This window comes from Heloderma suspectum, chromosome 2 (assembly GCF_057233095.1).
Source record: "Heloderma suspectum isolate Gila_16-S chromosome 2, 16-S_ref, whole genome shotgun sequence".
NCBI lineage: Eukaryota > Metazoa > Chordata > Lepidosauria > Squamata > Helodermatidae > Heloderma > Heloderma suspectum.
The window spans coordinates 265,538,678-265,565,013 of record NC_139459.1 but is presented as its reverse complement, the minus strand read 5'-3'; the positions used below and the strand labels follow the sequence as shown (position 1 = coordinate 265,565,013).

Genomic DNA, 26,336 nt, shown 5'->3' with positions numbered 1-26,336 from the left:
CCCACTAATTTAATGTGAAACATGATGCATTAAGTAAAATCTTTTTATACTGTGTGTGCGCGCACATGCACGCGCGCACACACACACACACACACGTACGTGGCAGCCTCAAGCCGATACTCTGCTCTTGACCTTCAAGCATATTCATGTCTGCCTTTCATTACTGGGTTCAGTACGAGAACAGAAAGGAGAAAGGTAAGCTTGTTTTCTATCAGGTAAAAGGGAAACAAATGTAAAGGATCACTCTCAACAGCAAAGATGATGCAGGACTATGTTCAACTCAAGAGCTGTTTCAAAAACCACAAGAATGTGTTTAATACACTAGCAAAATATTTATTTTTTATAATGACATAACAGAAATGAAAGAATTATTTTTGGTGTGCCACAGTAACTGTAGTTAAAGAAAGATGGTATTAATGGGCTCTTTATACATTTCAATGACAAAAAAAGGTTAGCATTGAATTTGAACTGTTCACAATTTAAACAGTGTAAAACGTATCATAACCACCCCCAACATATATATAAAGAATTATAGTTTTAAAATCTATAAAAAGTAAAAAATATACACTCAGAAGATCTAACTCTTATTCAATCTTTAATATAAAACTGTAAACATTTATTTACACAAAGAAAATGTGTAGAATAGAAAACTGAGCACCCTTTCCATTGAGTTGTGGGTTTTTTGGAAGGCAGTGGATGTTGAGCAGTGACACTTTCACACCACCTCACCTGTCCGTGACCATAGTCTATAAATAAAGCTGAGGCAGCAGGCTAGGTGAAGCTCAGCAGAGCCACATCTTATTGCTCTGAAGCTGCAGCAAATGGAAAGCTGAAGTGCATATATTCGTTTATGAACTGCTGCAAGTGACTGAAGAACAGCACTTGGCCTTTCCCCACCCAGCCTCCATGTTCAATGATAACTAAACAGCACATTAATATTGTTCCACCAATGCTACATTTTAAAGATTTGAACAATTATGGATGGACAGAAGCCAAAGGGCTGTTGTGCGTGCTAGAATTTAAAAGTTCTTAAATCCAAATGTAAAGCAATTTCTTTACACATCCCAGTCCAAAAAAATTCTCAGCCAATTTGCTTAACAATTTGCTTTATCTGAACAGAAGTTCAACAGCATATGCCTGCAGTTGACAAAGCTCTATGTAACTACAATAAAGATAGGGAGGAGACATCAGCCTTTTACTGGACATCACATTCTGATTGTAGCATGAGAAACGCAAGGTGATGAATTTTCCTTTAACCTAAGTTCTAATTGGGAAATCCATCTACAATTTAATATCATTTAAATTCCATAAAATCTGTTATTTTTCAGTGTGCCAAGAGGGGAAATTAGCAGAATCCAGACAGTTAAGAAGTATGAGGTCCCAAGTACCTCCAACAAGAAACGGAAGGCACATTGGTGCAAAATTCCCAAAACTTTTACAAAATGAGTACAGTTATCTCCACTTCAACTCCCCCACCGTTTCCCTGGCCAAAAAAAGCAGCTACAAAGATTAAAAGGAGATTTTCCTGATGACATTCATCTTGGACCAATTTTTTGATTAAACCAAGCTCACTGAAACAATTTCACTCAACTGCTGACTTATGGAAGAGATTAGTAAATTTAACTCTAATCTAATTTACTTACAATGTCAGTAACAACTACTTTTTCATTCATTAAATTAACCACCTCTTAGAAAATATACAAGTAATGCAAATTGTTTCAGTTTGGACATTCAGCAGTGGAACCACTCATCATCATGCAGCTTTTACCATTTATTCCCCATCAACAGTTCATCAAGATACAATACAAAAATCTGTTTAGCATGGCATATGGAACTTGCTCATGAATGGCAAGCATATAAAACAAAACCAATGGGAAAGATTAAATAAAAAGTAGTGTTAAAGCAGATTTTTTTTCCAAAGTGCACATTTGAGAAAAACACTGCAGATACAGTAAAATATGTTCTTTCTTTCCTATGGTTCAACTGTTTTATCCCTTAACTGTTTCCCTGCCTAAAATATCCCAGACTTAAAACTTCACACTTTTCTTGTGTAGAAATGCTCCTGAATGTGCTGGATGTGAAGGAAATTCTTTGATTCTCAGTTGCAGGTGTGATTAAGTAAATTAAGGATCCTTATAACAGGAGGTAAATAGTCCTGTTCATTAAAGAACAAAACCAAACCCAGAGTAGGGAACAGAGAGGTATCTGTGCATCCAAAACAACTTTCAAATTTATTACCTTTATAAACTAAAGGTTAAGGCAAAAGGTGGCTTGTTGGCAAGCAGAATAATTTTTTGGTAAAACGTTAAGAACAATTCTTTTCCTTGCCCTGTATGGGACTGACCCAACACATCCATGAAAGCATCTCCATGGACCATGATGAAATAGCAGCATCTGCTTCACTGGAGATTAGTTTACATATTTATAAAGAGATCAAATCACCACTTTTCCCCAAAGGGTGGGGGGGAATCTCACAATGGAACAACCTTTATTAAAGTATTATGCCTCCTCCGGCTCCCTGTGCCATTATTGCAAACTTTTTCATGTTAGTAGCTTCCAAGGCACAAGGCTTGCTTCACATACCTGACCAAAAGAAATAGATCCTGGTCTTATTGGTACAGCATGTGTGTGACAACAAAAACATTGCTAATTATAAATGGCCTCTGAATCAGAGAGGATTAATTCAACTCTCTCATTTAATGAATGCTGGAAAGGTGATAGAAAAAGTGCACACACTTGATTCTAAGTCCAATTCCCCAAGTAAAAAAAACCCTCTAAAAACCAAGAGCTCAGTCTCCCTCCACAGCAGAGTGCAAATTGCTTAGCTTAGTAAGCCATAAGCCAATTAAGACTGAGTTTCCCAGTTTAAGTCTATAGAAACCTACTCCTGGACATGTTTTAACACTTGACAATCTCCAGCACAGAAAGCCTTAATTATTACTTTGAACACTCATATCTTGTTTGCTGAGAAAGCAGGGACACACACCACTGCTGACTAGAAAACTGTCCTCTCAAAATTAGAGAGGATTCCTACAAAGGAACAAGGGTTGCACGTTCTTTCCTCAGAAAAAGTTGGTAGGGTATTACTTTCACTAGTTAGTAGGCCAAATTAGGATCAAGAAACCTGTCAAGTACTAGTTGCAAGAAAGACTGACTTAACACTGAATATATATGGAGTCTTCGTTGGTGGCTTAACTTTCTGCACCACCACTGCATGGGTTCGCATTTAAATCTTCAAAATGCAAAACACTGTTAAAAGTGAAATTTCTGGCTCGCACCAAACTGATGAGACTATTTTCATGCGCAGTGTTCCAGACACGCTACAGAAATGAGAAAGTTATTTTCTATCAAATTGGTGTGATCTTCTCATGTTGTTAGACCCAGAAGGGAGCCGCTCCAATACATTCCCACTAGTGCCTGTGAATCTTCTTACTGCCACAGGTATTTGGTCCAAATATAGTTTGCAATTAAAAAAAGATTCATGGGGGGACACCCCAAAACTCATTTTAATGATTCCCTAACAACTCATCCAGATCATTCATCCACTCTTCTGAAGTCCTGTTTTTCAACAAAGTGTCTATGAGATCTGTATCCCCAGTTAAGCTCTGTAGTCCATTGCCTCCAGATGGACTATTGTACGCAAAGGGCATTTCCTGACTGGCTGTCCTCACTGGATAACCTTGACTACAGTGCAGATTGCCTCGGTTGGACAGTTGCTGATTCTGATTCTGGCTGAAAGAAGTCAGATCTGGGACAGCCTGACTCATACCTGGCAAGACCTGTTGTGATGGGACTGGCTGCTGGGTGGAAGAGTTTGTTCTCTGCTGGGCACCTATGGATGACAGCATCTGTCCAGAGACAGCTGAGTTCATAGAGGCCATTGGCCTGCTGGTGTTGAGGCTTACCTGAGGCATCCCTTGCACAAACTGTTGACTGGTCAACTTTAGGTGAGTCTGCTGCATATGGAAAGTGGAGCTGGCAGTAAATGTCCCTAAACCACTGTTTCCTTGTGCCTGGTTGTTCATATTTGATATACCTTGGTGTTGCCACGATGGATTTTGGGACCCAATAGCTGTTGGCAATCTTGCAATCTGGGGTTTGGATAATGTAGGATTCAGTGCTCCTTTACTGTGTTGCTGAGAAATGCTTGAGTTTCCTAGGGTGCTCTGTCCATATCCAGCAGGAAGAGCAGTGCCCTGAGCCAAACTGGGTTGTCTTTGCAACTGTGACTGTCCACTGGCACTTGGATTTGTATGCTGTGGGACCATCTGTGCCATACCTGATGCCATGTTGTACAAACTACTTCGCTGAATGTTCTGCAAGCCAGTATACTGAGTTACTCCTCTATCCTGCTGACTGCCGCCTGCTGAGACAGAACTGTGCCCGGCTCCAATCTGTATCATGTTCTGGGTCTGAGAAAACATGCGTGGACTACTGGAGTTGGATTGGCCTAAACTGTTTACCCCTGCCATTGCTGGAGATGAACCTATAATATAAAATGAGATTTTCAGCATTGGTGTTTATAAGAACCAATTCAACACCTGTCATCACATTACACATATATTGCAGCATGCAACATTTTGTAGCTATATTTAGGACTCATTAGCTTGGATCCTGAGTAGTGCTACTAGGAGGGGACTGGAAGAAGGTGACTTCCCTGCCCACTCTGCCCTGCCACGTCAGCCCCCTGAAAAACCTCTCCTGGCTACTGGGGGCTTTCCTGAATGTACACTGATTTGGTGTAGAGGGGCTTGGTGTGGGAGGCTGGGCTGGGGAGAGGGATTGCTGAAAATCAGACAGAGGCAGCTTCCATGAGTATGCCTTTCCTTGAACCATCTCATTTGTGCAGTTTAACATCTCCTGGGTAAACAAATTAACATCTCACAAGACTAACAACCAAGCACAGGATTAAGGACAGCTGAGTATACTGAACTATATGGTACAACGATAGCTCAAGACTGCCACCTATGTATATTGTTAGTTTTGCTCCAGCTACAACTCTCAGGTCTGGCAATTTAAATTTATTCCAGACATGGGATTGATTCATATTGTCATGTTCCTCTGCATATGAGCCAAGACACTCTTGGCCATGCTTGTGCTCATATTCACGTTGGAAAGTGTTATTGTAAACTGCCTTGTTTACGGATATGGCCACAATGATTTCCATGACTATCTTCTCAGCTGCTGGAATTTTCTAAAGCTGTATCAATGTAGAACTTGTTTCACTCTGTGTTTCTCCACAAGCATGTCCCAAATTACAGGCTAGCAGTGTGGTGAATATCCCATAGTGAGGAAAAGCATCTGTGTGAACCAGCCCTTACCTATTATGACATATGTAATTGTACCCAATGGTTGTGCAAGTAGAAGGCAGCTCATGAACCCAATATTTTCTTCCCCTCCCCCCTGCACCCTATGAAACTCTCTCCAGAGGGCTGGGGGCCCTCCTGAACAGTGGGGGCTCTGTCATATGGTGCTGCAGCGGGAGCAGGGATTTGCCTGAAATCATGCGGAGGGGTCCCTTGGCACAAGGTCCCTCTGCCTGATTTTGGGTGATTTCCCCCTTCCCAATGCAGCCTTGTACAACATAGCCTTCTACTATTCAGAAGCCCCAGACATCTGGAGAGGGTTTTCGTGGGGTGCAGGGAGAGAAGGGGAAGAGAAGAAACTGCTGTGCACGCTGCCTTCTGGATACAACCCATAGACTTCCTGGTTATGAAATGCATTTATTTTTTAAAAATGTATTGGAAAAGGGGCAGGGACGAGAACATTAATGGTTAAAAATGCAAAAAACTATGAGAGAAGACAAAGTTTACTGGAGCATTGGTATAGATATTGTGGTAGTAATAGAGAATGAAGAAGCCCTGAGATCAGGACAACCTTTCCCATTATATACCAGTGCAAATATTCAACAGTGCTGCTACTAATGAATGGCTTTCAGCACCTTTCAATATAATTGACCATGGTATCCTTCTGGATAGGCTATCTGGGCTGGGAGTTGGAAGTACTGCACTGCAGTGGTTCCACTCCTACATGATGGCCAACTCCAAAAGGTAGTGCTGGGGAATTACTGCTCTGTCCCTTGGCAATTATGCCATGAGGTGCCACAGAGCTCTATTTTATTCCCCATGCTGTTCAACATCTACATGAAACAGCTGGGGGAGGTTATCTGGAGATATGGACTAAGGTGTTACCAATATGCAGATGACACCCAGCTCTCTCCTTTTCATCCAATCCAGGTGAGGTAGTGGATGTTCTGAACCAGTGCCTGGGTGCAGTAATGGATTGGATGAGGGCCAATAAACTGAGACTCAATCCAGACAAGAGGGAGGTACTGTTAGCGGGTGGTTCGTCTGCCCAGCTAAGCGATGTTCAACCTGTTCTGGAGGAGGCTGCACTCCCCCATAAAGGATCAAGTTAGTTGTTTAGGGGTGCTCTTGGATCCAGCATTGTCACTAGAGGCACAGGTGGACTCAGTGGCATGTAGCACCTTTTATCAGCTTAGGCTGAAATATCAACTACATCCTTATCTGGACAGAGATAGCCTAGCTACAGTTATCCATGCTCTGGTAGCCTCTCGTCTGGATTACTGCAATGCATTATACATGGGGCTGCCTTTGAAAACAGTCTGGAAACTTCATCTGTTCCAAAACAGGGCAGCAAGATTGTTAACAGGGTTAACATCATATTATGCCAGTACTTCTGCATCTGAACTGGCTGCCAGTTCATTTCTGGGCCCAATTCAAAGTGCTGGTATTAACATTCAAAGCCCTAAATGGCTTGGAGCCAAGTTACCTGAAGGATCATCTCCTCCCATAGATACCTGCCCAGACCCTACAATAGTCTTCAGCGGTCCTTCTCCGGGAGCCTCCACCAAAGGAAGTGAGGTGGGTGGCTACTAGGAGAAGTGCCTTTTCTGCTGTGGCACCCCAGTTGTGGAATGAGCTTCCCAGAGAGGCTCAGCTGGTGCTTAGTTATGTTCTTTTCAGCACCACTTTCTTATTTTCTCCAGCATTTTAGTCTTTCAGATTATGTTGTTTTAAATCTGTTAATGTATTTTAAATCTTTACACTGTTGCTAGGTTTTCATTTTTATTTTATACTGTAGTTTTAAACTCTTATATTGTATTTTATAATTTTAATTGTTGTGAACTGCCCAGGGAGCTTTGGCTATTGGGTGGTATAGAAATGTAACAAATAAGTTTGGATTTAGGACCTGGAAAAGATGTTGGGCAGAACAAGGAGTATTATACAATTCCCTTGTTACTACATGTTTGTGTACAACCACCAAACAAGGGGATGGAGATAAAAAACAACCATGCATATTCTTTAATTCAGGGGGTAAAATCAAATGAACCATTCAAGGGGTAACTTCTGTCCTTATTTACAGCTGCTGTTTGTTCATATTGAGAAGTTAGCCTAGATAGAGCAAATACATGTTAGAAATTTTCAGTGAATAAGCGGTAACATGGAAAGTACAATCACCATATGAAAAAATATGTCAATTCAGTTTGTCTCTGCTCCCAATGTAAGACAACACTGCATTTATCACAACCCTGGTACTAAGCCCTGCCTAAAGTAACATTCTTGACTGAGTCAGTCAATAACTATGAAGTAAGATAATTTACTTGGAGAAGACTCTTACGAGTCCCCTGGACTGCAAGGGGGTCAAATCAGTCCATCCTAAAGGAAATCAACCCTGACTGCTCATTGGAAGGACAGATACTGAAGCTGAAACATTTTGGCCACCTAATGCGAAAACTCCCTGGAAAAGACCCTGATGCTGGGAAAGATTGAAGGCAAAAGGAGAAGAGGATAGCAGAGGATGAGATAGCTAGATAGCATCACCGATGCAATGAATATGAACTTGAGCACGCTCCGGGAGAGAGCAGAGGACAGGAAGGCCTGGCGTGCTATGGTCCATGGGGTCACAAAGAGTCGGGCACGACTTAATGACTGAATGACAACAACAACAAAGAATTTACTACTACTGTGACTACTGAATCAGCTTTTGTTTCTCTTTAGCAGTGCTTTATCACCCAGAGAGCTTTGGCTATTGGGCAACATACAAATGTAGTAAATAACTGAAATAGTGTTCACGAAAAAATACAGCCCAACATCCATGTGCACTGAAGTAGAAGTGATTCCTCAGTGGCTTCCGTGGAATGCAGCTTTTTTTAAAAAAAATCCAGGTTCCTAAAACCATTGTAAGGTTATGAATTCTGGCTGCAAAACAGCATTTTAAAATTAATGACCAAACCAGAAAATCTGAAGGAACTTTGCTAGTCCATGTCCCTATCCCAGGGAGTCTTTTGTAAGTCAACCGCATAGTCCAATTTACCTGTGAACTGTCCAACTTGCTGTTGGTATGGATTCTGTGTCTGATCTTGGTACTGAGGGGGTGGTCGAGTCAGATGCCTCTGGAGCTGTTGCTCCTGATGGTGTCTTTGCTTCTAAAACGGGGAGATTCAAGAGCGTTAGAAGACACAACCTACATTTCATCATAAATAATCTCTCTCTGTACAGAGCAATGCTTGTAAAGGTTTATTTTATTTTATTTATTACATTTCTATACTACCCATTAGCTGAAGGTCTCTGGGCGGCTTATAAGACAAAGGCTTAAAACACTAAAATACAACTTAATATAGTAAAACATAAAACAGAATCGTAAGTTTAAAACAGAATAAAACCAAAGTAGTAACCAAGATAAAAGCTAGCAGGAGTGCAAAAATCTAAAAATGCACTAACGCATTTTTTTTTTAAAAACTAAAGGGCTAAAAAGCCTGGGAAAATAAAAAGGTCCTCACTTGGGGCTGAAAAGACCACAATGTAGGCATCAGGCAAGCCTCTCTTGGGAAGGCATTCCACAACTGGGGTGCCACCAATGAAAAGACCCTCTCCTTAGCAGCCACCCACCTCAAGTCATTCAGTGTGGCACCCAGAGAAGGGCCTCTAAGAATGATCATAGGGTCTGGGCAGGTATAAATGGAAAGAGACAATCCTTCTGGAAACCAGGCCCCAAACTATTTAGGGCTTTGTAAGTTAATACCAGGACTTTGAATTTGGCCTGGAAACGGACTGGCAGTCAGTGTAGATCATACTGCTATATGAGTCAATGACTTGGTTATCATGGCTTTAACATCACCCTAAAGGTAATTCAGGAAAAATGCTACTTCTTTACATGCAAGGAAAGCAAGTGCAGCGCTTTGCTCTTTAAAACAGAACAGAAAAATGGATTATAAAATGTTGTGGATAGAAAAGAAAAATTATACCAATATAGTGAGCAGCAGCCAAACTGACATTCTTAGGGAAACTGAACAGAATTCCACATTTTTACCCCAAATAGAAGAGAATGGAGATCGCCCCTTCCACTGGCATTCTTCAAAGGTTGTTGTGCTGCTACTCCTCTCTAGCAAATTTGCTTAAAAGGAGGTATGGCAACATGGTGACCTGGTTTGCATATAATGCTAACCCATGGTTTATTTAACCCATGGGTTGCTGTGATGTGAACACAGCTGCGCTAACACACCATGGTTTGTTAACCACAAATAACTCAGAAAAATACATGGTTTGTTATTGGGTTGTAAACTCTGGGTTGTTTAAACCATGCATTGTAATTACATGCGAATCCAGAACCATGGGTTGTTTTGCTAGGCTACAGAGGTGTCAGCCAAGAGTTGTTAAAAAAACAACCAGTTTTTTTTTTAACATGCCAGTATTACAGTGCTATAAAGGCATTTGGGATACAGGTAGGGATCAGGTGAAGGAGGAGGGAAAAAATCAATCCAGGGACTGAGCAAACAAACCACGGTTTGTTTGATCACCTACCAGACAAACCCTGGGTAGATTAACCATGGGTTTAAACAACGTATCCTCTCACATAAATTTATTTAAGGGGAATAACACCAGTGGTGCCATTTTAATTCTGAGGAGGTGGGTTCATCATGTTCAGGCACAGGGGAAAAATTATTTTGGGATTCTAGCAGCAAACTGCTATTCCTCCACTCATTATTTTGAGAGGAAGATAGCAGCACACTACCAGAATGATTCAGGTTGGAGGTCCAGTAAAACGCTATCTGAATTGTTCTAGTAATGTGCTGTCACGCCTCCGTTCAAATTCATTTTACTCATAAGGGGCAACATGTTCAACCAAATCTAGCAAAGGGCTGGATGCGTCCGATCTCGGAAGCTAAGCAGGGTCAGCCCTGAATCAGGCTTCCTGCACTGAGCAGGGGGTTGGACTCGATGGTCTTGTAGGCCCCTTCCAACCCTATGATACTTTCTAATGAGTATTGACCCAGCCAAATAAGCTACTGGTTACTCAATAAGACAAATGGAAAAACAGGACAATATAATTGGGTTTACATCATTGGCTACAGCTAACCTAAACCTGCATGAAGATCTTTAGATTGACTGGAGCCCCCTGACTATTTGTGCACCCTCAGGGGAGTCCTAAATACCGTTTGTAGCCCTTTCTCACCTGTTTATGGAAAAATCTATGACAGGAGTGGGCAGATTTCAGGCTTGTGGGATTCACTTTGTTCTTCCCTAGAACCCCAAGGTCCATCATCTGACACCAAGTGAAAAATAGTGGCTGAGGTGGGGGAGCAAACATAGAAAGACTAAAGGGTCTTTTCGGCACCAGATGAAGCCCTTATTTTCCCAGGCATTTTAGTCTTGCAGTTTCTGTTGTTTTAAATTTGTCATGGTATTTTAGATCTTTACACTGATGCTAAATTTTATTTTGATTTTATACTGTAGTTTTAAACTTTTAAATTATGTTTTATCGTGTTATATTTTATGGTTTTAATTGTTGCGAACTGCCCAGAGAGCATCAGCTATTGGGCGGTATAAAAATCTAATGGATAAATATAAATTTTAAAAGGGGGCAGAGAAACGTGTGCCTGGGGAAACAGAAAATGAGAGACAGAGGAGATGAAGCGCAGATCTGCAGTGGTGCAGAGAGACAGAGCATGCTACAGGGTACAAAGAGAAAAACAAGGTAACAGAAAGAGTTAAAAGGAGCACACAGGTAAACACTGCAAAAAAAAAAATGTTTTCCTGCAGTTAACATGACTGAATAAAAATGTAAAAGTGATCCCAAGAGCAAGTTGAGTTGCATGTCTGGAACGTAGCCCAAATCTCCCTTGTGCCCACTGTGCAAGTCTACACATCATGTTGGATCAAAGGGGGGGGGGGGAAAGGAAAATAAAAGAAAGCATGCAGCAACGATATATAAAGTCTTGGTGTACATCCACATGACCAAAAGTACAAAAGCGGGGGGCAATTTATAGTGTAAAACTTAAGCCATAAAAGTCTAAGCATGAGACGAGACTCCACATGCATTCTGCTCATCTTGAAGACTCCTCCACCCATAAAACTAAGGACAGCCCCTTGACAACTGCATTCCAGCCTGACACAAACACACGCCTTTCTATATCTTCCCACTTTCTACACTGTGTTGCAGCTAGAGCAACTGTTTCAAATTTCTGAAATGCAGTTACTCTGCTAACTCTCCCCCTCATCCTGCCTTTCTTGGCTAAGCTGGTAGAAAAATAGCCTCTTTACTACTAAAAAGTCACACACGATGGCCTAATTTCAAGAGAGCTTTTGAATGGCAGCTACCAATACTGTGAAACAGAGCCGCTTTTTCGCCTCTGGTTTCATCCTTGAACCAGAGAACTGCTTGCCTTAGTACACTAGAACTTTCCACATTTGATATAGTGAATTCCCTCCACAATGCAGCTCTCTTGCATTTGCTCTTATTAATTTAAAGCTGTTGACCATCTTATGCTTATATCAAGAAAAGCCTTCCAACTGCTATTTTAAACAGATTCTTCACAGAATTATGGAGTTAGAGGGGGCCTTAAACTATATGGCCTACAACTCCCTGCTTGGTGTAGGAATTCCAGAGCAAAATTATCTCCAACATGCAGCTATCCAGCCTCTGCTTGAAGACCTTCAGGGAGTTAGAGTCCACCTACCCCTAGGTTTCGATTCCACTGTCAAATGGTTTTTACTGTTGTTTCTCCAAATGTTCCATCAAAATGTACCCTCCTGCAACTTAAGCCTATTAATATCTAGTCTGGGTCAACAGAGAACACATTTTTGCCCTTTTCTATGTGACAATCCTTCCTCTTTATTGCGGTTTTCTCATTGTTCATCTTTCACATCCTTCTAATAATGGTGCCCTAAAAGTCCCCATTCAACTATCAGGCAAAAGATGAGTGCCAAAATTTACTAACCTTCTTACTTACAATTAAAAACACCTTCCACGATTTCTTCTCACTGAGACTATCAAAACTGAAGTTTGCTACAGATGATCCTTCTTGACAATTTGGCACTTCCCCCCAACCCCCAAATCCTCATCACTGTCTACAGTATCACAACCTAAACCTACACAATAGCCCATAAATTCTTAACTAATGCAGCAGCAGTGACCATACATTAAGGTTATGGTTGATATATTCATGTAAACCAGCTGTTTTAACCACCTCAAAATAAATGTGTTATTATTTCACTATACATTCCACTCACCACATGAGAGCAACCCAGCTCTGCCTGTTGAGAATTTTGAAGACGCCCCTACCTAGAAGCAGAGAAAGGTGGCGGGTATTGCAATCACACATACAGAGAGGAAGAGCCGCTGGCCACCTTTCTCTATCCATTGTTTATCTCCACTGACCTCTCCTAAGCAGCCTTGAGAGGGTTCTCCCCTTCAAGGCGGCCTAAAAATATTTTAAAATAAAGTTTAAATAAATAAAAAATTAGCAGCTAGTTTGTCCTCTTGAAAATTAGGAAAAACAAGTGGATCCTGCAACAAAATCTTGCACTGTGGAATGTTCCTGTTCAGTGTTCCATGCCCTCCTCCACAATACTCTATTCCATTCCCCCTCCCACCCAGTTTTCCTGCTTCTTCCTCCCTGTCACTCAGCAGTCTGTGGACACTGAGCACACACGGTCCCCACTGGGCTGTTTTGGAGCTTCCCTCACTTAGGTTTTTTTCTCCCTAAAGATGTTTTGTACTTCCCTCAAGTTTCCTGATACTTCCCTCTTTTGGCTACATAAGGATCCTCACTCCACTCTGAACTTAAGCCACTAAAGTAAAGAGATCACTGGGTATAAACGATGAGTGAAGAAAGGTGGAGAGCAGCTCTTCCTTCCCTGCATATGTGATTGCAATCCTCTCCAAATATCCCCGGGGGGGGGGAGGCTTCAGAATTCTCAACAGGCAGAGCTGGGCAATAAACAGGTAACAAGGGTTCAAGTCCATCAAAATAACAAGACTGGCACAAAAAGAAAAGGCTACTCGTTCTCATTCTCATGCCCCCTTACCTGTTCAGCAAGAAGTTGCCTCCGTCCCATTATAAACTGTTTCTGTTGTTCCATTAACAAATGCTTTTGTTGCTGTTCCCTCTGTTTCTGCTGATCTAGTAGCATTTGGTGCTGCTTCATTACGGCTGCTTGTTGCTGACTGTTGAGATAGGCTGTGTTGCCATGGTTACCTGCCATGGAAACATTAGGAGGCTGTGCATTCACACCAGGGCCAGGAACAGAAACAGGAATGCAAGGCACACCAGCAGAAGGATTTTGATCCTACAAAAGCAGACAGAGCAATTAGGTAAGACAGCCTGGACTTCACTTTAGAAATGCAATATTAACTCACTTCATTTTTTGATTGCCCAAGCCCTGGAGAACTTTACTTATATACTTTGTTCATAGCTGTTTGTCAAGAATTGATGTTCAGCATAACTTTGGTTCCAACAGAAATGAGCCAAGGCACATACGATGGCTTATCATGTGGAGCAGCAGTCACACAAAGGCAGTTTCTAGAAGCCTCATTGTGAGAAGCAGACCAAAGGGCGCCATATCAAAGAGGATTCATTAATTAAATAGAGGACCAAATAGAAACACAACAGATGCTGCTTCCTATAAAGAAAAGGAATGCATTTCCTCTATCATGTCCTCTCACTGGGGACCCTATTACTTCAGGCCAAAAGAAGGAGAATAGGAATATATAGGTGTCAGTATGTTTGGTAAGGGGTGGCAAACAGAGGTGCATTATTCTGTATTTTCTTGATTATTACAAGTGCAATAATCCTCTAGATTACAACCTGAGGTGCTCAATGGGGGTCCACACTGAATAAAACAGATGATGATTCTTTGCCTTTCTAGGCTCTTGGGTGGTTAAATGATCAGATAGCATCAGTAACATTCAGTACCACATACAGTGTCCATGTTGCCTCTCCACAGTTAAAGAGAGGATCATTAAACCACCACTACAGTAAATTTTCCATTCAACTGGTGAGGTCTCCAAACTGAAAAATCTTCTACCCTTAGCAAGGGAATGCAAACAAACCATCAGAGGAAAAGCGGTATCTCCTTAAGTTAATTGCACCCTTTTTAACAGATTGATACACCAATCTTTAAAGATCTATTTAGTGGCAAGTGAAAAGGTCCCCATACAATGGGCATTTTAGATCAGATTGTCTATCATGAAGTCACATGTTACTTTCCCAATGAAAGGCTGGTGCTGTCATCTCCATTTTCCTCTTTACAATAGGCCCTAGCATATGCACCTCACCATGGAATTAGTTTTGTCTGTTTACTCCATGTATTCAGCCCTCCTCATTTACTATAACCAACCTGCTACTAGATGCACTTACCTGGCTGTGTGGTCCTAGAGGCCTATAAGCAATACTTCCAGACTTCTTCATTACAAACATCCCATTCTGCTCATCGCTCATATGAGGCAGCGTAGGTTGCTGGCGTTGCTGCATATATGCCAACATAGGGGGCTTATTTTGTCCAGGTATTGTAACCCCTTGCCCACATTCTTTATAATGTGAAAGAGGTTTTGTATTCCCATAGTCTAGCACAGAGCTTTGATTAGACACAGAATTCTGGTTCAAGCTGTTTGGCTGATGGCTTAATATATTTCCACCATAATTACCTCCAGCCCTGGGAGAACTCTTGTTTGGCATACTAGACATCATGAGTTTCTGGTTACTGAAGTCCTGTTGGTAAATTGAAGGGCTAGTGGGATTTTCCATTGTGTATGGGACTGCCAATGGACTGTGAGACGATCCAGACTGCTGCCAGCTAGAAATCTGGTTGGGTTGGTGGACTTGCTGTTGGTTCTGTAACAACTGATCTCTCTTCTGCTTGGCAGCTATCTGCTGAAGCTGTTTAGCAGATGACATCTCTTTGGCACCCCCTGTACTTTGTCCAGATAACAATGAACTAGGTAGAGGCCTCTGCACATTTGGAGACTGGTTTGATGGCTGCATCATGGATTGGTTGGGATTTTCAGTCACTGATTGATTGGATGGCTGAAACATAGTTTGAGAATTACTAACTGCTGGAGAAGCAGCACTAGCAGGGACAGAAGAGGTACCAATGAACGTTGTGCCTGCAGAAGTAGATCTGACCTGTGGAGATCCCATCTGCTCCTGTTCAAAGTCTACTGGGGAAAATTCAGTCTTTATAATGATGTCTTGTGGTAATGGAGTTTGTGCAGCTGAATTTGAAGAATCAACATCCTTCTTTTCCTCAAAGTCTTCAGTAAACAGATCTTTCATGTCTTCATCAGGCACTGATCTGTTAAGTTCATCAATGAGCTCCTTCCACTCTTGCTCATTAAGGTTAAGATCAGACATCAAATTGTTCTGAGATATAGAACTTCCTGGTCCCGTAATCATACAGGGAAGATCATCTGGTTCTTGTTTGAGCTCCTTGTTAATAACCATAGCGAACGAGTCATCAGCATCACTGCTTCCATTTAGCTGAAGGTTAGAATCCGGCAGACACTTTTTGCTGATGCCATCTAGCCCCATGGAATGTTTTCCATTAAGCTGTAAAGCGTCTCCGCTGGAGGTTTTGCTGTCAAGCTGGTGCAGTGGCGATACCGAAGGAATTCCATTGGAGGAGCCACTCAACCCACTGAGACTATCATCATGACGTAATTTCTTGGACACAGAAAACATGTCCCCATAGCCATTCTGCTGGTCACCATTTTGAGGGGAAACAGAGCTATCAAGCTTCCTTTTCACTGTTTCATGAAGCTGCTAAAACAGAAACAACTTTAAATTAGTTTTATACACCATACAGTACAATCATCTTGGTTTTCTAAGCTAGCAATCAGTTTATTAGCTATCAATTTTTTTCACTACAGGTGAAAAATTACAAAGGGGTAAAATCTCTTTCAGTCAACAATTTTCTTTAACTGTGTTAAGCCACATGATTAAAATCTATATTTGTTTTGGAGTTAATAAAAAGAAATAGATTTTGTACAATGTGTAAGTGCTTCTCAAACTAAAACCCTAAAACAGTCTTGGAAACACTGAGTGCACAACTGCTTCCCTCAGTGCTGGTTTATTTGCTTGGGCTCCACCTCTTCCATTGCTATGGAGTAAATTGAATTTTCTTGTAGATTGAGAACCCAGTGAAAGGTCTGGGAGCATCTGAGGTTGCACATTGCTGAAGCACCTTTGGACTTGATCAGCTCCTCGATCGCAGTCTACTTGAAGCCTCATATAAGAGATAAATATAAATAAATATTTTTAAAACTTATAAACAGTTCCCTTGCACCCTTAAATGACTAATGCAGCTTGAGACTAGACGTGCACACTGCACAGGCAACTCCCATAAGACTTCTCTACATTTAAACACAATGCAATAAGAAAAAAGCTGCATTCATGGCTTTCCTTCTTGCCCGTCTAGTCTTAAATGGTTACTCAGGCTTTAAGGCTAGAAGCAAGTGTACCGTATGTACAGCGGCCATAGCTCTGTACTAACATGGCCCAGCAGGACGGAGCTTTGTTGCTCAGTTTGCCAACAAAGTACTTAGCTGGGGATAATTGCCACTCACCCCAGCCAAGTGGCAAATTGTACTGAGTCCCAAGGAAAACCGCCAACCTATTATAAGATTATGCTTTTATAACCAGTAGGCAAGCCTTTATAAAAATAATTCACACCTATACTTCCAATTTCTAAAAAGAAGAAAAGGAAACTATACAAAACAATGAATCTTCCCTCTTCAGAATTTTAATTATGAAAACTGTAATATATATGTTTGCTTTTACAGATTTGCAGCACACTTGGGATCCCGGAAACAGATATATCTCAATACAATCAGTTACAGCAAAGTCTGCCTCAGAAATCTGGGCCTGATGTACTTGCTGCCTCAAAACTTCTGAAAATATTAGATTTAAAAATAAATTATACCCCTTCCCTGAGGCCAACGGTAAATTTTATACCAGTTCATTTCAAGTGTCCCCAAACCTGATATGGACTATTTGAGAGCTGATTGTATTTAGGACAGAACATTATACAACCACAATGAAAGACTGCCCTCGAAACAAATCCTGTCTACTGATCTATAAATCTCGCTTATTCAGCAGAAAATTGAATTTCGTACTTCCCCCCTGCCCCTTCCCCATTTTTTTCTTTATGTGGACATTTTATAAAGTGAAAATGCTGGAAAAGTTCATAAACAATTTTAGTCCACATGTTTTGAAGTTGTTTTTTCACAGAATCTATTCGGGAAGAGCCACAAAACCACTTTCTTTGAAACTAGAATTCTCATTCAATCTTCTTATTCTGGGACATTTTCCTGCAATGTGGGTACTTCCCAAAACTATTACGCACTGGATTGCAGAACAGGAATTACTAAAAAAAAGAAAAGAAAAAGGCAAATTGTATAATGGTTCTGGAAGTCCACTGATAACTGAGAACTGGTTTAGGGACTTTCTAGATTTCTCCATGAATGAATGAATGTGCCACAGGAGTCATATGATACAATTTGGCAACAATTTCTGGAATTATTCTTTAACTGTTTATTAAACTCTTATCTCATTCTCACCATAAACAACCCCTCCAAATCCTTTTTTTCTTTTAGTTGTTTTATTTCCCCACTGGGCTAAACCTTTTCACCATTTAAAATCAACTATCGTAGTTGGAAGGAGGAGAGTTTTGCTAACTAGGAGATATCAAATTTGCTGCCTTTTAAATTATTGTACCATTGAAATTTTGATGATTCTCCTATCAATAAAAAGGTAAAAAAAAGGTGTCCCCAACCAGTTGTGTCCGACTCTAGGGTGCGGTGCTCATCCCCGTTTCTAAGCCGAAGAGCCAGCGCTGTCCGAAGACGCTTCCGTGGTCATGTGGCCGGCATGACTGAACACCGAGGTGCACGGAATGCTGTTACCTTTCCCGCCGAGGCAGTACCTATTTATCTACTTGCAATTTCTTGCTTTCGAACTGCTAGGTTGGCAGAAGCTGGGACTGAAGACGGAAGCTCACTCCGTCACGCAGCACTCGGGTCTTGAACTGCTGACGGGCCGACCTTCCAGTCTGCAGTTCAGCGTCTTAACCACTAAGCCACTGCGGCCCCCCTATCTCCTATCAATACAGGTTTATAAATATATGTTGAAAGCGTGGACACAGGTATGAAGAAACAAAATGTAAAGATAGTAGGGTCAAATGGCCATACATTCAGCCTGCAGTAGAATACACTGTTGTTTTTGCTGCAGCACAATAACATGGCTACTCAGCCCTAGAAGATGTTAACTCCAAATAGCCTCTGACTGTTAAAGCACAGACAACATGCCAAAAAAACACAGTGTGTATGCATAAGAGAAGAAAAGAAGAACCTGCACCATTGCATAAGCAAGCCCATCTGTTGAAGTTATGCTTTTCCTACATGGCACTGCCATCTCTGTTTGGGAAAATCATTTTGTGTAAAATACAACAATGGCATTTGACTTCAATGAAAATATTCCAGGACAGGTGGCTGCTTGAATGTGATTTTCAGTTCAGTTCTGATTATGCATTTTCAAGCTTATTGTGCAAACAGTTAACTAACTCAAGGTCCAATGGCTACTTCTGTGAGCTGGGATGTCTGTGCCATTTTGTTAACTTCTCAGGCAGGCACAACTTCTGGTCTACTAAGTGATCTGCCAAGTGATCACCAATCTCCATGTATTGCAGGCTCAGCCAGGCAGCCCCAAAACAATAACTTTATCAAACTCCTGGCAGGCTACCAAACATGGCTGCTTTTGGCTTAGTGGATTGCACAGGTCTCACTTATATAGACGAGTCAAATTTGAAATACACCTTTTTCCATCGTAGTACTGTAGACTCTGCACTTGACCAAGTTCTCACTTCTACACATGGAATCCTGTTTCAGATCATACAATAATCTAGCATACAATGATTTTAATAATTCACTGATATGCTAAATTATTCTTATGTAGGATAATTTAATCCTATATACTAATAGCAAAATAATTTTCCAAGTGCTGATCTCTTCTTAGTCAAAATGGCATCATCCATGCACAAGGAGGAGGTAATAGCTGACTTCGGTGAACCTCAAGGTTTGCAGAAGTAGAAAAAAATTAAAACTTTAGAAAAAGCCCTGGGGTTGGGTACAACACAAAACAACCCAATGAAGACTGACCATGATCACTTACTACAGAACACTTGTCTGTTGGGAGGGAAAGTGGAACATGTTGTGGAAAAAGGCATGGCTGGCATCCTGAACAGAACTCTATACCTCAACAGGTTCCACTTGTCTCTCAGTTATTACAGACAGAGAACGCAGTACAATTTTACTCCTAATTATTCTCAGTCTAATAAGATTATTGTCAACATACTAATAGTGATATATGATGAACTGCTTTGTACATGCTTATGCTAAGATTCATATAGTAATCTATAAAAATGGACAAAATCTACACTAACATATGCAGCACTCTCAAAAGATCAGTTTACAGAAGCTTGGCAAATGAGTCAGACAGCAGCCCCACCAAAGTAGTGTTAAGTCAAGAAAAACCTGTTCTAAGATGAAATCTCAAAGGAAAGGAAACACTGAAAAAGAAATTAATACTATCGGCCAACATACTAAAATGCCTTTAATCTATTTAAGGCTGCTAGACAGTTACACACCAAATTAAAAATTAGTGAAATTATTTTTCTAGCAGCATCTGTATATTTAACACCCTGATAATACTTTCTAGAAAATATTCTAATACCAGTCTTATGAATAGAATAAGAGAAATATGGGACAAGTTGTTTGAAGAGCAATCAAAATCTATTCGTTTGTTAATGGGAGTACTCATATGAAATTCAGATTTCCTACAAGCATACAATATGAGAACAATTAGCTTTCCTAGTCAAATGTTACATGAGCTACCATGTAGATCCAAAGATTTTTAGGATATACAAACATAACTTTTGTTTAAAAGACTGCATATTACTGCAACATTTTACATATTTCAAGTATTGGAACTTAAATACAGATCTCAAAATTATGTTAACAATTTGTTCCTAGGGCACAAAATACACAACTGATCTTACCTCAAAGAAACAACAGCTTTATTTAAATAAAATAAATAAAATAAATTTAAATGGGCTTGCACTATGAACACTTTATTTATGGGAGTCAGCTCAACTCGTTTAGTGGAGTAAATTGCATCTATAGCTGAAACGTTCTTGCTAAATCAGAACTCCTGTAGCTTGTAAAAGCTAGTTTATCCACCCCAGTTCAACTCAACAGCACTACGTGTTGCTCCTAGTGCTTAATAACCCAGAAAAGATAATTACAATAAAATGTAATGAGATATGCCAGACAACAGCATTATCTTGCCAAAAAAGTACAGACCAATGAAAAACAACACCCTAACTCAACCTGTTTTGTAACAAGTTATCCAACTTGTTAGCAGAAACTTCTATTGACCCATATAAAGCAACTGTGGTTATAAGCCCCGCAAATGCTTTGCTGCCATTCCATCTCCACAACATGCATCACCATAGGGAGGCACATCCCAGCATACCCTAGGCATATCTGGAAGCGTGATATCACATGGCCCACAGGCTATGTAATGTCTATTGGTGCTGCCATGTACCTGAATCTAATCGGTCACAAAATCTCCAAACCAAGATAGATGAACTACGCAGCACTGCCTGTCCAATATCTGGCTCCAGGTATGCCTGATGTTTACCAGGGCATGGCTTCCTGCACTGCAGGAGGGAATGAGGCCAACAACAGAACTTTGTTTAATTATGATGAGCAGACAGTACACCACTGAACGTTTTGGATACTGCTATTTTCCTGGAAAAAGAATATGCACGTGCATGACATTATTTTAAAAGGGGGAACATTAGTTACAGAAGAAAATAAAAATCCCTTAAGTTCATACATGCTGCATTTCATTGAATTTATATGCACATCAGAAACTGATATACAACTTTTCTTAGAAATTGCGTGGGGCATCGATCCTAAGATCGTGGGAGTGGAATTTCAATCACGGGATGCTCCTGCTGGCGGAGATGGATTCCCCCTTCCCATTTAACAAGACTGCTGCCTGAACAAAGAAACAGAGTACACATATTGTCTGGGTTACAATCATGGGGGGAAAACAAGCCATTGTAGCTTCTCCCCCACCCATGCTGTGCACACCTGGCACACAGTGTGGCGAGGGTAGCTTCATACCCACCCTACAACACATGACATGCAGTGGGGGTTGCAGGGTGGATATGAAGCCACCGTCACCGTGCTGCACACCAGGTTTGAACAATATGCCAACCTGTGCTACAGCGTGGGTAATTATGTAAACAGGCACACGCACAACACATGTGCACCACGTCTGCATGTGTGTGTGGGGAAGAAACCACGATGGCTTGATTCCCTCCCCCACTGTGATTATCCAAACACTCCCATTTTCTTTTTATTATTATTTGAACTCAATCTATTTAAACCTTAGCAGATCAGTTACTTATGAAAATAGCGTCCAATCCCCCAACATCTCTTCCAGAAATATTTAGAATGTTGTTTAGTTTTATGAAACAACCTTGATGGTGGTACCATCACTTGAACATTAGTTCTATGATGTTACGAGAAGAAGAAATGAAGGCGGCAGGTGACCAGTTTCTATGGTACTTTATTTTCACATAACTGCTCAGCAGTTAAAATTAGAAGCTTATCCCATTCTGTATGACCAGATTACTGAACACTGTCGCAAACGGTTCAAAGCATCAAACCATCTATAAAATATGCTCCGCAGAGAGCGTAAGGTCATAAGCAGGTCTACTCAGGCGTTTCTTAACTTTTCCCTTCCCTTTTGGCAAAAGGATTTGAGAGACACCACCAGAAAATAATCAGGGGTGATAGAAATTCAAAACCTCAAGGTTTAAGGGAAAATATTAGGCTATAATATATTCCTACAAGGTAAGTAGAGGATGAAGTAGCCCTTAATATTCATACTAAATTAGTCTAGAAATACCATATCGCTGTCAAGAATATTCTAGCTAGATGAAGATATGACTGCTCTACTTAACCCTTATTTCTCTTACAATAAAGTCTATACAGAACAAGTCACCCAATTATGCTCTTAGCCATTTCCCTCTTCTACATCTATATTTCAAAATGTAACAAGCTGCTATGTTATCAAGGAATCTATCAATTTTTACTTCAAAAAGGTTTGAACAGCCTTCATGCTAGAATACATACCATTTACGACACACAATCTCACTGTCAGATAAAAGATTAAAGTGCCCCATCCTTCTGACTGTGTCCCAGCCCACTTCTAAATAGAGAAATGACGAATGGACCAGGCAACTTATGATTCAACCAGATACAGAGATCATAATAACTTAAAATGCCATAGAAAGAGGCTTAATTTTGTTTTCCTTTTTAGACACTGGCCCTGTTCACACATAATGCTAAGCTGTATTTGTTAGACTTTTTTTTGCTAACCACAGTGGCTTAGTGTGCTGTGTGGGGAGAAAAAAACCACATTCCCAGTGGTTAGTAAGCTACCCTGCTAACCACCCCCTGCAAAAGGCTTAAGGGCACCCGGGGAGGCTTATTATGACATCTGGCAGGCTCCCCAGTGGTTTAAACAAGCTCTGGAGGACTTCCAGGCCGCAACCATAGAGTCCACTGGCTAGAGCATTTGCCATTGCAGGCAACTCTCTAGCCACAGCAGATTTCCTCTATGGTCGCATGGCCATTTGGGATGATGGAGCAGCCGCGGGGAGCCCCTTCATGCTGTGGAAGACATTGGGATGCACCCTATGCACTCCAGTAAGATCGCCATGTAACTATGGGGGGGGGGGGGAGGCTAGCGGAACCACATGGCGCAGCGTGGTTCCTCGTTGTATAACAGGCATGCATGTTGTGGTTTTGCTACCCCCCCCTCCATAGTTACCCTAAACACCCTCCCCCTATGCGTGTGTGAATAGGCCCACTAACTTACTACGGGAGCAATCCAATGCATGTCTAGAATAAAGAAGTTCTACAACTCCCAGCATTCCCCAGCTAGTCAGACTTTTTCTGCCTAATCATACATAGGATGCCACCCTAAGAACATCAGGATATTTTTAGATGCATCTTTCAGATTTGCTGAAAGTCATATATTCCTGAATAGCCTGGCAAAGCACTTCCACTTTACCTGCACAGCTGATTTCCTTCACTTTAAGATAAGTGTGGAAAACAAGTAGAATCCTAACAAATTTACAGCATTCCATTTTTTTCCAGTGTATTTTAAACAATATTTTGCTATTTCAACACATAAATTACGATCAGAGAATATGTCTTCCATTTTCAATGGCAGGCCAAAACTTTGACTGTGTCATTAGGGAGAGCCCACAGTGCAGTGATTTGTGTGCATAAGGTCCCAGGTTCAATTTCTAGTATCTCTGGTTAAAGAATCTCAGATGTAAGATTGGGAAAGCCCTGTTTTAGACCTTGAATTATTGTTGCTAGATTGAATTGACAGCTCTGGGCTAGACAGTCTGTATAAAGGAGTTCTTTTAATTCTTGTAATTTGTTGGTGTAGCTTGAACGTGTAAAAAGAATTGTGATCAAGATCTATCATACCTAACTCAAAGGCACAGATCTCAAAGTGAAAATGGAACATTCACATGCATACTTGTTTGGGATGACCACAATAGCTTTGCTGTGGTCTTTGGTTTTTTAGCACTCCTAACTTTTTTGGTAATTATTCAATAGCCCCACGGCGCTGGCCATTCAATAAGTCGGCAGGGTGTATGCGTTAGTAAAACCTATTCCAGTACAGAGAAGACAAGTTTCCAAACACATCTTCAAATCCCACAGTTGAGAGGGAAAGGCATAAGCAACTTTTCTCATTTTCTAGAAACTCACTGTCTACACAATATGGTGAATTGATTCATTAGAATCAATTTGTTTAGAAACCAAGAATAAGCAAGTTATCTGGAGGAAAATTCTCAACCTCTGCTGCATAGTCGCTCCATACCTATTCTCCACTTATTTCTGACTGCTAGTAGAACTTCTACATATGTGAAACTCTCCCTTCTACTGTGTGGTTGCAGTCACACTTGGACAAGAGAAACCTCGGCCTAACCTACCTCACAAGATAAAATGGAGATAAAATAGGCTAATCCCTAAGTGAACCACCCTAGACCCTTGGAGAATGAACATGATATAAGTGGAAGAAATAGTAATTGTGTACTGCTTACTGCCAAATGATTATGCGTACATGCTTGTTATACTGGCTATGAGTAGGGCGTCAAGAACATCTCTTTAACTCCAAACACTAAATAGATTCAACTGGTATGAATATGGTTCATACTAATGCAACATTCAGCTGGAGAGCCAAAAACATCCACTTGGGCTTTTAAAGAAAACAAAAATATTACATTACCCTTTATTTTGGTAACAATGCAACCGGAAACATACAGTTTGCTACTTTTCTTGCTTATTTTTCTACAGACCTTGGCCGACTACCTGAAAAAATTGTCCATTTACATATTTTGGATTATAGCGAGGCCTGAAGCCTCTGGAAGAGACCATATGTATATATGTAAAGGGAGAGAAAACAATCAGAGAACAAGCAATGATTAAGTTTTCTTGTCCTACAGTTACATCGGAGGTGGGAAGAAAAATAAACAAATACCCTCTTACTTTGTCCCCAGTATAGGTAATTCAAGACGTGGGGAAAACAATTCCTAAGTTATTAAATTTTAAAGGAAAGTTCATTTCAAACCGCAACTCTTCTAAAAATTGACATTGGCTTTCATAGACAAGAATACCCACTCCTACAAAATATACACACATCACAAGTCTTTCTAAAGAGCCGATGCGGAGGCCTCAAAGCCAAAACAAACCCCTGGGCCCAGCCAGTTGGGACCTTACCGCAATGAGGGCGCTGCTACGGCCGTGCTGTTGCTGCTGTTCACCGCCCGCGGTGTCAGCGTCCAGGCCGTTGATTCCGGGCCTGTCGGAAGAAGTGGAGGTAGAGGCAGAGCCCACGGAACCCGGGGCTGGAGCAGAGGAAGGCGGCTGCGACGGGGCGGCTGGCGGGGGTGCAGCCGGGGGAGGAAGGGGTGGCTGGCGGTGCTTCCCAGCTCGCTTGGCCTTGGCCTGCAAGCAGCGCTGATGAAGGGCGAAAGTTTGTTGGCGTTCCAGTTCCAGGCGCTCGGGAGACACGGCCTGGTAGCGGGACTCACAGGCGCTGTGATGCCGCCGGCACAGCTCGATCCGCCGGCGGAGCCGTTCCATTACCGCGCTGTGCCGCGGCACCACGAACTCCGCCATGGGGCAGGGAGGCAGAACCATGAGCCGAGGACAAGAGAGAGAGAGAGAGAGGGCACAAGACTAGGCGGATCTTCACTCCGCCATGGCTGGCGGCGAGGGGCACCGGGCAGCCCTCAGCCACAACGCTCCCTCCTCTCCTGCCGCCGCCACTCTTTCCAGGCGGGGGCGCCCTGCTCCCCGCCGGACTCGAGCCCCGTTTCCTGGCTCAGGCCTCGAGTCCCACGACCGACTTTCTCTCGCCTGCCCCGCTCCTGGCTCAGGCCCAGAGCCAACCGAGCCTCCCGTTCCCCATTGTTATCCGCGCCTCAGTCGCCGCCATCTTGAAATTGTTTTATCACTTTTCCTCGCCCCCTCCCCCATTTGAGAGCCAGCCCAGTTGAGGGGGTGGACTTCCCTAGGTGGTGACTGACGTCACTGCCCACGCTGTCATTGGAGACAGCGGTTTGCAGACAGTAGAACAAGCCAATAGGACATGAGAACGGAAGAGGCAGGGTAAGGTTGGGGGAAAGGATTTCCCCCTCGGCTTCCATCTCCTTCACTCCCCCTCCCCCACGACCTTTCCGGAAGAGCATAAAGGGTGGAGTTTCATAATTGACAAAAGGTTCCCCCTAGGTTGCCTATAATAGTGATAGCTGAAATGCTAGTAGGGCTACTGCGCCTTGAAACGCCCTCTTCCCCTCCCCTTAGAAGAACGGCGAAGGACTATTTACATATTCGGTAACAGTAGCAGTAACAAGGGGAGAGTAAGTATTTAAAAGAAT

The 26,336-nt window shown here is 41.7% G+C and overlaps 2 protein-coding genes across 3 annotated transcripts in view; both read right to left on the bottom strand.

The window, feature by feature from the left end:
* The window catches only part of LTC4S (leukotriene C4 synthase), a 28,934-nt gene extending 20,517 nt beyond the window's left edge, over positions 1 to 8,417 (bottom strand). The window contains exon 1 of the mRNA XM_084839140.1: positions 8,338 to 8,417. The gene's annotated coding sequence lies outside the window, so the exon portion shown is untranslated. The remainder of the gene's footprint in view (positions 1 to 8,337) is intronic.
* Positions 316 to 25,926, bottom strand: MAML1 (mastermind like transcriptional coactivator 1). 2 transcript variants are annotated; one of them, XM_084839087.1, is made up of 5 exons: positions 25,174 to 25,926; positions 14,663 to 16,060; positions 13,332 to 13,592; positions 8,338 to 8,449; positions 316 to 4,486 (listed from the first exon to the last, which is right to left on the bottom strand). In XM_084839087.1, exons 1-5 carry the CDS (start codon positions 25,594 to 25,596, stop codon positions 3,507 to 3,509), a joined length of 3,174 nt encoding a protein of 1,057 aa, XP_084695213.1. In that variant the 5' UTR covers positions 25,597 to 25,926; the 3' UTR covers positions 316 to 3,506. The 2 variants fall into 2 exon arrangements, with proteins under 2 accessions (XP_084695213.1, XP_084695212.1); XM_084839086.1 differs by having other exon boundaries at positions 14,663 to 16,063; positions 25,174 to 25,925.
* Positions 25,927 to 26,336: the final 410 nt, after the last annotated feature.